This window comes from Oncorhynchus keta, unplaced genomic scaffold (assembly GCF_023373465.1).
Source record: "Oncorhynchus keta strain PuntledgeMale-10-30-2019 unplaced genomic scaffold, Oket_V2 Un_contig_14590_pilon_pilon, whole genome shotgun sequence".
Lineage (NCBI taxonomy): Eukaryota > Metazoa > Chordata > Actinopteri > Salmoniformes > Salmonidae > Oncorhynchus > Oncorhynchus keta.
This window is the reverse complement of record NW_026278838.1, coordinates 47501-59591: the sequence shown is the minus strand read 5'-3', so window position 1 is coordinate 59591 and position 12091 is coordinate 47501. Positions and strand designations below refer to the sequence as shown.

The window sequence follows — 12091 nt, the reverse complement described above, 5'->3', positions numbered from 1 at the left end:
TGGAACGGAACGAAATAATGGTTCTGTTCAGAACGAACAGATTGGAAAATAATTCTGGTTAACTAGACTGTGTATACTGTGCCATGTCTCCCCAGCCTCCTTCGTCTCTGGTTAACTAGACTGTGTATACTGTGCCATGTCTCCCCAGCTGCCTTCGTCTCTGGTTAACTAGACTGTGTATACTGTGCCATGTCTCCCCAGCTGCCTTCGTCTCTGGTTAACTAGACTGTGTATACTGTGCCATGTCTCCCCAGCTGCCTTCGTCTCTGGTTAACTAGACTGTGTATACTGTGCAATGTCTCCCCAGCCGCCTTCGTCTCTGGTTAACTAGACTGTGTATACTGTGCCATGTCTCCCCAGCCTCCTTCGTCTCTGGTTAACTAGACTGTGTATACTGTGCCATGTCTCCCCAGCTACCTTCGTCTCTGGTTAACTAGACTGTGTATACTGTGCCATGTCTCCCCAGCCTCCTTCGTCTCTGGTTAACTAGACTGTGTATACTGTGCCATGTCTCCCCAGCTACCTTCGTCTCTGGTTAACTAGACTGTGTATACTGTGCCATGTCTCCCCAGCTACCTTCGTCTCTGGTTAACTAGACTGTGTATACTGTGCCATGTCTCCCCAGCTACCTTCGTCTCTGGTTAACTAGACTGTGTATACTGTGCCATGTCTCCCCAGCTACCTTCGTCTCTGGTTAACTAGACTGTGTATACTGTGCAATGTCTCCCCAGCCGCCTTCGTCTCTGGTTAACTAGACTGTGTATACTGTGCCATGTCAGCTGCCTTCGTCTCTGGTTAACTAGACTGTGTATACTGTGCCATGTCTCCCCAGCTGCCTTCGTCTCTGGTTAACTAGACTGTGTATACTGTGCCATGTCTCCCCAGCCTCCTTCGTCTCTGGTTAACTAGACTGTGTATACTGTGCCATGTCTCAACACAGCCTACCTGGACTCTCTGGTTAACTAGACTGTTGGAGACTGTGCCATGTCTCCCCATGCTGCCTTCGTCTCTGGTTAACTAGACTGTGTATTACTGTGCCATGTCTCCACAGCTGCCTTTCGTCTCAGTTAACTAGACTGTGTATACTGTGCCATGTCTCCCCAGCTGCCTTTTCTGGTTAACTAGACTGTGTAACTGTGCCATGTCTCCCCAGCTGCCTTCGTCTCTGGTTAACTAGACTGTGTATACTGTGCCATGTCTCCCCAGCCTCCTGACATCTGGTTAACTAGATGGAATACTGTGCCATGTCTCCCCAGCTACCTTCAAACATATGGTATACTGTGCCATGTATTCCCAGCCTCATCAAACATATGGAACTATGTATTTGTAACCATTCCACTGTCTCCCCAGCCATGAGCCATCCTCTCTGGTTAACTAGACTGTGTATACTGTGCCATGTCTCCCTTAATTATTGCTGTTACAGTGTATTATTATATATTGGCCCTGGCCATGCCAAGTCAAATTCTTGTTTCAATGACAGCGACACGGCAGGGGACCCCAGACCCTCTTCTGGGGGACCCCAGAACCTCAGATTTTTACCTTGGACTGTCGCCCTGACCCTGACCCTGTTGGTTACCTGGCCCAAAACTCTAATGGCTGGCACAGGGTTGGGCCCCTCAATTGATGCTGGCTTACAATGCAAATTACATTTCAATTGGCTATTTCAATTCAGTCAATTAAAATAGAATTGGCCTTGGACCAATACCGTTTTGGGTTATGTAATGTAATCATATCCTACCTGCCACTCATAATAATGTCTGAACCACTAGGCTACCTGGAATCCCATCAAACATATGGAATCCATCCATTCGATAGGCTACCTGCCGCCCCTCAACATAATCAAACATATGGAATCCATGTATTTGAAACCATTCCACTGATTCCACTCCAGCCATGAGCTCATCCTCCCCACTAAGGTGTCACCTGTGCCATGGCCAATGCATTATCTTAATTATTGCTGTTACAGTTATTATTATATATCCACTTTTGATGAGGCAAGTCAGTGAAGAACAAATTCTTATTTACAATGACAGCCTACCAGGGAACAGTGGGTTAACTGCCTTGTTCTGGGGGCAGAACTACAGATTTTTACCTTGTCAGCTTGGGGATTCAATGTAGGAACCTTTCGGCTACTGGCCCAACACTAGGCTACGCTGCCGCCCCTCCACTCTAACCACTAGGCTACCTGCCGCCCCTCCACTCTAACCACTAGGCTACCTGCCGCCCCTCCACTCTAACCACTAGGCTACCACTGCTACGCCCCTCCACTCTAACCACTAGGCTACCTGCCGCCCCTCCACTCTAACCACTAGGCTACCTGCCGCCCCTCCACTCTAACCACTAGGCTACCTGCCGCCCTCCACTCTAACCACTAGGCTACCTGCCGCCCCTCCACTCTAACCACTAGGCTACCTGCCGCCCCTCCACTCTAACCACTAGACTACCTGACGCCCCTCCACTCTAACCACTAGGCTACCTGCCGCCCCTCCACTCTAACCACTAGGCTACCTGCCGCCCCTCCACTCTAACCACTAGACTACCTGCCACTCCTCCACTCTAACCACTAGGCAACCTGCCGCCCCTCCACTCTAACCACTAGGCTACCTGCCACTCCTCCACTCTAACCACTTGGCTACCTGCCACCCCTCCACTCTAACCACTAGGCAACCTGCCACCCCGATGCTTTGAAAATAATGTCAATCAAGAATAATAATCACTCTAAAGCCCCGTAGAACTAAGATTGTTGACCGACAGCATCGATCCACACATTTCTTCAACCAAATGACTGAATCTCCTCATTCACCTTCTGGTTTCTTCCCCCCTTCTCTCCAGGCATTCGTCTCCCAGTCTACAAGGCACTGGCATCCAGAGCCCCTGTGCTGCCTATGTTCCCCTCGGTCCCTGCATCCCTGACTGAGCCCAAACTCTCGGATATAGATGTATCGGACCTGGGATCGCGCAACTACGGAGCTCGCAATGACTTCTACTGCCTGGTTACAGAGGACAACATCTAAGACTGTATAGCTTCTGAAGAAAAAAACAGAGAACAAGATCTCCGACTTCTACTCTTCACTCTTCACTTCAGTCTGAATGTAAAACAGGTTCTCTCACCAACACTATCTACAACTTCCGGGTGTATGTTTCAAAAGGATAGAGGAGAGCAGGTGTTCCTAATGTTTTGTACACTCAGTGTATATGTGAAAGGTTTAAAATATGGACAAATCTCAATAAACTGATCAAATCAAACTTGTTCCAAGATCAAAATTATTCACTTACATTTTTTTTTATGTAACACTTGCTTGAATTAAAAATATATTTTTTTTTAAGTGAATAATTTTTTAAAACATTAGGAACACCTGCTCTCTCTATCCACGACATAGACTGACCAGGTGAGTCCAGGTGAAAGCTATGATCCCTTATTGATGTCACTTGTTCAATCCACTTCCAGCAGTGTAGATAAAGGGGAGACAGGTTAAATAAGGATTTTTAAGCCTTGAGACAATTGATTCATGGATTGTGTGTGTGCCATTCAGAGGGTGAATGGGCAAGATAAAATATTGATGTGCCTTTGAACAGAAGTTTGGTAGTAGATGCCAGGTGTACCGGTTTGTGTCAAGAACTGCAATACTGTTGGGTTTTTCACACTCAACAATTTCCTGTGCGTATCAAGAATGGCCCACCATCGAAAAGGCATCCAGCCAATTTGACACAACTGTGGCAAGCATTGGGAGTCAACATGGGCCAGCATCCCTGTGGAACGCTTTCGACACCTTGTAGAGTCAACATGGACCAGCATCCCTGTGGAACGCTTTAGACACCTTGTAGAGTCAACATGGGCCAGCATCCCTGTGGAACGCCTTCGACACCTTGTAGAGTCAACATGGGCCAGCATCCCTGTGGAACGCCTTCGACACCTTGTAGAGTCAACATGGGCCAGCATCCCTGTGGAACGCTTTAGACACCTTGTAGAGTCAACATGGGCCAGCATCCCTGTGGAACGCTTTCAACACCTTGTAGAGTCAACAGTGGCCAGCATCCCTGTGGAACGCTTTCGACACCTTGTAGAATCCATGCCCCTACGAAATGAGACTGTTCTAAGAGGGGCGGGGGAGTGGGGAAGGGGTGCAACTCAATATCAAGGAGATAAAATTTGATTCCAATGATCATTTCACTGAAATGTTTTGAATGACCTTGGTAGTTACACTACATGTTATTATATGCAATTTGTATAAGATACCTGTTATGTGAAAAATAGAAGAAGTGGTTGAGTGGTCTACTGCAGTAGTCTGGGATTTTGTTTTTACGTTAAAGTGGAAATGCATTCATTCTAATTTCGTAATGTTTGTTTAGAATTATGTTCAATAGAAATATTTATCGATCAAAGCTACCCTTTCTGTAGTTTAGGGCAGTTTACTAGTCCAGCCCTTCTTCATAGGTAACTCATCTTGGACGAGCCTTGGCTTGTACGAACCAATCTCATGTTTCTTTTTTGATATAATTTTCCTTAGAGGAAATAAAGTCAGACATTTTAAAGTGGAAATTCCAAACTTTAGAAGCATTTTTAAAACCTTGAACACACTACAAGTTTGCATTTGCATTTTCTTCTTGGTGTACAAGTATACCTCCTGGACTGGACGCTAATTCTATTGCCCAGTGTTACCCCGAATCTGTCTCATAAATGCTGAATGCCAAGCAGAGTGACGTGATCTTTGGGATGACTCGGCCGGAAGAATAAACTCCCAGTGTTCCAATCTCAGGACACACCACAACCACATGACCACTGATTTGTTCTCTCTATATTGAACTATTCAGTGTTTTCTTCAGATATTACTTTTCCCTCACCAGCAGAGGGCAGAGTTGAGTCGACTTGGTGGGGGGCCTTTCTTATCATTACAATAATCTCAGTGGCCCATTCCCAGTGCCCCATTCCCTAGGGGTTATTTGTTTATTGGGATCCCCGTTAACTCTTCTTGGGGTCCACAAAAAAACACAAAATATCACAAGTAACAAAGCACTGATACACTGATAGGCAAGGACAGTCACACAAATTTAAAATACAATGATAAACAAACAATACAACTAAAGAATATTGTGCGTTAAAGTGTGTCTGTGTGTGTGTTCATGTGTGTCCCCCTCACAGTCCCCGCCGTTACATAAGTTCTTGTCTGATCCATTTTTAAAAAAAAAAGGTAATTTTACTGTTTACTTCAGTAATTGGAGATGGTAGGGTAGTTCCATAGAATCATGGCCTCTGGATAATACTGTGTGTTGCCGTGAATTTGTTTTGGGACTGTGAAGAGACCCCTGGTGGCATGTCTTGTGGGGTATGTACGGGTGTCTGAAGAGACCCCTGGTGGAATGTCTTGTGGGGTATGTACGGGTGTCTGAAGAGACCCCTGGTGGCATGTCTTGTGGGGTATGTACGGGTGTCTGAAGAGACCCCTGGTGGCATGTCTTGTGGGGTATGTACGGGTGTCTGAAGAGACCCCTGGTGGAATGTCTTGTGGGGTATGTACGGGTGTCTGAAGAGAACCCTGGTGAAATGTCTTGTGGGGTATGTACGGGTGTCTGAGCTGAATGTTATTACAGGGGCTGAGTCACTGGCTTACAAGGGCTCTTTCATACCGTGCCTAGGAGGGGTGCGTCACTTGAGTGGGTTGAGTCACTGATGTGATCTTCCTGTTTGGGTTGGCGCCCCCCCTTGGGTTGTGCCGTGGCGGAGATCTTTGTGGGCTATACTCGGCATTGTCTCAGGATGGTAAGTTGGTGGTTGAAGATATCCCTCTAGTGGTGTGGGGGCTGTGCTTGGGCAAAGTGGGTGGGGTTATATACTTCCTGTTTGGCCCTGTCCAGGGGTGTCATCGGATGGGGCCACAGTGTCTCCTGACCCCTCCTGTCTCAGCCTCCAGTATTTATGCTGCAGTAGTTTATGTGTCGGGGGTAGGGTCAGTTTGTTATATCTGGAGTACTGTGTGAATTTAAGTATGCTCTCTCTAATTCTCTCTTTCTTTCTCTCTCTCGGAGGACCTGAGCCCTAGGACCATGCCCCAGGACTACCTGACATGATGACACCTTGCTGTCCCCAGTCCACCTGGCCGTGCTGCTGCTCCAGTTTCAACTGTTCTGCCTGTGATTATTATTATTTGACCATGCTGGTCATTTATGAACATTTGAACACCTTGGCCATGTTCTGTTATAATCTCCACCCGGCACAGCCAGAAGAGGACTGGCCACCCAACATAGCCTGGTTCCTCTCTAGGTTTCTTCCTAGGTTTTGGCCTTTCTAGGCAGTTTTTCCTAGCCACTGTGCTTCTACACCTGCATTGCTTGCTGTTTGGGGTTTTAGGCTGGGTTTCTGTACAGCACTTTGAGATATCAACTGATGTACGAAGGGCTATATAAATAAATTTGATTTGAAATTTGATTTGAATGTTATTTGATTATGCAGACAATCTGGAATTTTCATCACAGTAATATTTCTCATGAAAACTAGGAGAAGCAGTTAATCTCTCATCTCTCATCAACCCTCAACCAGACATGCATGTTTTTGATGTTAGTTTTGTATGTGTAATTAAGGGCAACCACACCCTCCTTCCACTCCTTCCCTCCCACTCCCTATCACTGGAAACAATCCACCGACAACTGGTAATTACTAGTGCGAAACTTTTCTATCATCCCCGGGCTCCAACTACTCCCACACACCTCTGATGTCACCTACTAAAGAAATTACTTAAATAAAGACATTTTCGGGCAGTTAAATGCACCAAAGAAGGGAAGGGAAAGGGGGATACCTAGTCAGTTGCAAAACTGAATGCATTCAACTTAAATATGTCTCTCGTATTTAACCCAACCCCTATGAATCAAAACATTATTTATAAAAAGCTATTTATGAATATATATATATATTTTTTAATACTGTCATTTACTTTCTGATAGCTGTACTTTTAGTTTATGGATGACGCAGCTTGTTGGCAATTCTAACATTTTATTTCTCAACGAGTTCAAAGCACGTATTTATTTGTATATACAGTGGGGCAAAAGAGTAGTTAGTCAGCCACCAATTGTGCAAGTTCTCCCACTTAAAAAGATGAGAGAGGCCTGTAATTTTCATCATAGGTACACTTCAACTATGACAGACCAAATGAGAGAAAAAAAATCCAGAAAGTCACATTGTAGGATTTGTTATGAATTTATTTGCAAATTATGGTGGAAAATAAGTATTTGGTCACCTACAAACAAGCAAGATTTCTGGCTCTCACAGACCTGTAACTTCTTCTTTAAGAGGCTCCTCTGTCCTCCACTCGTTACCTGTATTAATGGCACCTCTTTGAACTTGTTATCAGTATAAAAGACACCTGTCCACAACCTCAGTCACATTCCAAACTAACAATTACTTTTGTCTTTATTAGTTATAAAATATGATGTTTATTTGACACACATCCACAGTGAACAGTTAAAAAAGCACGACATAAAAATAAAAAAATAGGTTTTCCATATGGTAGATAGAGTTAAGAGTAGTCTCATGGTCCAATTATAGACACAGCAGATCAGATGTCAATGCATGAAATATATTTTATCAAAACATTCATGTTATTCTAATACCAATATTCATTAGAACATACTTTACGAAGAGAATAGAGTTAAAATATATAAATTTGCTTTATATTTACCCATTGAATATATATATATATCAATACCAAAAATAGAGTTGAACAAGACCTTTCAGGAGGAACGTCTTTAAATGTAAATACAGTGCGGTCCACAATTAGTGACACCCTTGATAAAGATGAGCAAAAATGACTATAAAATCATTGTAAAATGTAAAATGCTACATTGTATGATCCAAAAAATGTGGGAAATTATACTAATGTATACTACTACAAACAGATCTTGTTAACAAGTAATAAAACAATTATTGACACCTGTTTTCAATACTTTTCAATACCTCACCTTGCGAGGATAACAGCACTGAGCTTTTCTGTAAAATGTTTTATGAGTTGGAGAACACAGTGGGATGGATCTTAGACTGTTCCTCCATACAGAATCTTTCCAGATCCTTGATATCCTTCATCTGCATTTATGGACTGGCCCTCTTCAATTCAAACTTGCACATCATCATCTGCACATCTATCACTCCAGTGTAAATTGTAATTACTTTGCTACTATGGCCGATTCATTGCCTTACCTCCTCACGCCATTTGCTCACATCATATATAGACTTATTTCTCTACTGTATTATTGACTGTATGTTTGTTTACTCCATGTGTAACTATGTATTATTGACTGTATGTTTGTTTTACTCCATTGTGTAACTCTGTGTTGTTGTTTTGTGTCGAACCGCTATGCTTTATCTTGGCCAGGTCTCAGTTGTAAATGAGAACTTGAGAACCAGTGAAAGGAAAATATCCCCATAACATTAAAGATCCACCAACATATTTTACAGCATCTTTTCTTCTTACACATTTTAATTTAGATGCAAAGCATATATATATATATATAGATACATACATACCACTAATGTATGTGTGGCCAAAGAGCTCTATTTCCATGTTATCCAACAAATGTAAACTCCTGGAGTTGGATAAACAGCATTGGCACTTGGATTGGAACCACGTGCTGTGGTCAGATGACATGAAAACAGAGCACTTTGGCCACGCCCACCAGATTGGCACTTGGATTGGAACCAGTGCTGTGGTCAGATGACATGAAAACAGAGCACTTTGGCCACGCCCACCAGATTGGCACTTGGATTGGAACCACGTGCTGTGGTCAGATGACATGAAAACAGAGCACTTTGGCCACGCCCACCAGATTGGCACTTGGATTGGAACCACGTGCTGTGGTCAGATGACATGAAAACAGAGCACTTTGGCCACGCCCACCAGTGGTGTTGTATCAGTATAAAATAATAAAATAATAGCTCCGTATATGAATTATGTCTTTTATACAGTTAGTTTTACTCATCTTTATCAAGGATGTCAATCATTTGGGACCCCGTTGCATTTGTATGCTCTGTTTACAAAACATGTTATATTTACATTATGCTTAAGATACAAATCCCACATTGCAGCATTCTCTTAAAGAGAATAACAACGAACGCATGCTTTGTCCCCCCCCCCCCCAAAAGCCTTAAAAACATAAATATTGGACTATGTTTGTTGACTTTATCCATAAAATACACGACAACACCCCCAGACATTAAAAAACAAACAGCATGTCATGGCAAGTGATCAACTTAAAACATTGACACACGAGTTTGATATGACAAACGTTGTTGAAAACAAGGAAGGATCCATTGATAAATCTATATTCAACATGTAGGCTACTTCATGACGCTCCTGTAAAGCTGAATTATAATACCCAGGACATTCATGCAGGTGTCAGGAGTTCATTTCCCCACACACACATTCATAAAAACATTCTTTCAAGTTCTAATTTATGTCTCATTGTAACTCTCAGTGATTACTCTGGTTTATAACTCATTATAACGCTGTGATATTTTTTTACATTTTTTAAAAAATTTGACCTTTATTTAACCAGGCAATTCAGTTAAGAACAAATTCTTATTTTCAATGACGGCCTACTGGGGAACAGTGGGTTAACTGCCTGTTCAGGGGCAGAACGACAGATTTGTACCTTGTCAGCTCGGGGGATTTGAACTTGCAACCTTCCGGTTACGCTCAACGCTCTAACCACTAGGCTACCCTGCCGCCCCATGCCTATTCTGGTTTATAAAGTCATTATAATTATCAGTGATGAACTCTGGTTTTGTCTGAGAAATAAACCCCCTAGACAACACAAAAACAAATACAAAAACACAATGAACAACATCAATAATTCAACCACTTTTAGTACAAGCACCATTTATGGTGTATGAAAGAGAACAGTTTCATTCCACAGAGAAAGCCGTCCCTTACAGTTCCAGCTGCTATCTTTAGAGTCCAGCTATAACTCTGGTGTAGTCAGCCATCTGGTCCCAGATCAGTTGTGTGCCGTCTTGTGACAATGACCATAGGAGTTGGCTGTACAGCACAAACAGATCTGGGACCAGGTTAACATAACGGAGCACAGAGGTCTTTGGGATTGATGCCAAACCATTTCTGGGTGGGGCAGGAGAAACTGTAAGAGTCATGATTAGTTACAGCAGTATGATTTGTTGGCATCATAGAACAACATCAAGGTCATCCCTGTACAGGTTCCATCTTTATTGTCACTGTCTTTAGAGTCCATCTATAACTCTGTAGTGTAGTCCATCTATATCTCTATAGTGTAGTCCATCTAACTCTATAGTGTAGTCCATCTAACTCTATAGTGTAGTCCATCTATAACTCTATAGTGTAGTCCATCTATAACTCTATAGTGTAGTCCATCTAACTCTATAGTGTAGTCCATCTATAACTCTATAGTGTAGTCCATCTATATCTCTATAGTGTAGTCCATCTAACTCTATAGTGTAGTCCATCTAACTCTATAGTGTAGTCCATCTATAACTCTATAGTGTAGTCCATCTATATCTCTATAGTGTAGTCCATCTAACTCTATAGTGTAGTCCATCTAACTCTATAGTGTAGTCCATCTATATCTCTATAGTGTAGTCCATCTATATCTCTATAGTGTCGTCCATCTAACTCTATAGTGTAGTCCATCTAACTCTGTAGTGTAGTCCATCTGTATCTCTATAGTGTAGTCCATCTAACTCTATAGTGTAGTCCATCTAACTCTGTAGTGTAGTCCATCTAACTCTGTAGTGTAGTCCATCTGTATCTCTATAGTGTAGTCCATCTAACTCTGTAGTGTAGTCCATCTAACTCTATAGTGTAGTCCATCTAACTCTATAGTGTAGTCCATCTAACTCTATAGTGTAGTCCTTCTAAATCTGTAGTGTAGTCCATCTAACTCTATAGTGTAGTCCATCTAACTCTATAGTGTAGTCCTTCTAACTCTATAGTGTAGTCCTTCTAACTCTATAGTGTAGTCCTTCTAAATCTGTAGTGTAGTCCATCTATAACTCTATAGTGTAGTCCTTCTAACTCTGTAGTGTAGTCCATCTATAACTCTGTAGTGTAGTCCATCTATAACTCTATAGTGTAGTCCATCTAACTCTATAGTGTAGTCCATCTAACTCTATAGTGTAGTCCTTCTAACTCTGTAGTGTAGTCCATCTAACTCTGTAGTGTAGTCCATCTATAACTCTATAGTGTAGTCCATCTAACTCTATAGTGTAGTCCATCTAACTCTATAGTGTAGTCCATCTAACTCTGTAGTGTAGTCCATCTATAACTCTATAGTGTAGTCCATCTAACTCTATAGTGTAGTCCATCTAACTCTATAGTGTAGTCCATCTAACTCTGTAGTGTAGTCCATCTATAACTCTATAGTGTAGTCCATCTAACTCTATAGTGTAGTCCATCTATAACTCTATAGTGTAGTCCATCTATAACTCTGTAGTGTAGTCCATCTATAACTCTATAGTGTAGTCCATCTAACTCTATAGTGTAGTCCATCTAACTCTATAGTGTAGCCCATCTAACTCTGTAGTGTAGTCCATCTATAACTCTATAGTGTAGTCCTTCTAACTCTGTAGTGTAGTCCTTCTAACTCTATAGTGTAGTCCATCTAACTCTATAGTGTAGTCCATCTAACTCTATAGTGTAGTCCATCTAACTCTATAGTGTAGTCCTTCTAACTCTATAGTGTAGTCCATATAACTCTGTAGTGTAGTCCATCTAACGCTGTAGTGTAGTCCATCTAACTCTGTAGTGTAGTCCATCTAACTCTGTAGTGTAGTCCATCTAACTCTATAGTGTAGTCCATATAACTCTGTAGTGTAGTCCATCTAACTCCATGTTCTCAGTTTGACAGACGGTCCTTGATCACTGAAGTGTTCACGTGTTTCCAGCCACTTGACAGAAAGAGAGTTCCTTTTCAGATGGTCACGTCTGCAAAGTCAGGTCGTGTGAATCCTTTCTGTAAAACACAAACCCGAGAGACATTTTGTCAGGACATATATATCAAAAGGATGATCTCAAATTGTTACGCTGTCCAAGACACAATTTAGTTCTGTAACGTTTAAACACCAGGGACAGTAAAT

At 42.3% G+C, this 12091-nt stretch overlaps 1 protein-coding gene and 1 pseudogene across 1 annotated transcript in view; one reads left to right on the top strand and one right to left on the bottom strand.

Moving 5' to 3' along the window:
* Positions 1-3246, top strand: part of LOC118375577 (single Ig IL-1-related receptor) — a 29219-nt gene extending 25973 nt beyond the window's left edge. Inside the window, exon 8 of the mRNA XM_052501865.1 lies at positions 2790-3246. Coding sequence (XP_052357825.1) covers positions 2790-3014 — 225 coding nt within the window. The 3' untranslated portion in view covers positions 3015-3246. The remainder of the gene's footprint in view (positions 1-2789) is intronic.
* A 7002-nt stretch (positions 3247-10248) lies between these two features.
* LOC118375575 (plakophilin-3-like) overlaps positions 10249-12091 on the bottom strand; it is a 46489-nt pseudogene continuing 44646 nt past the window's right edge.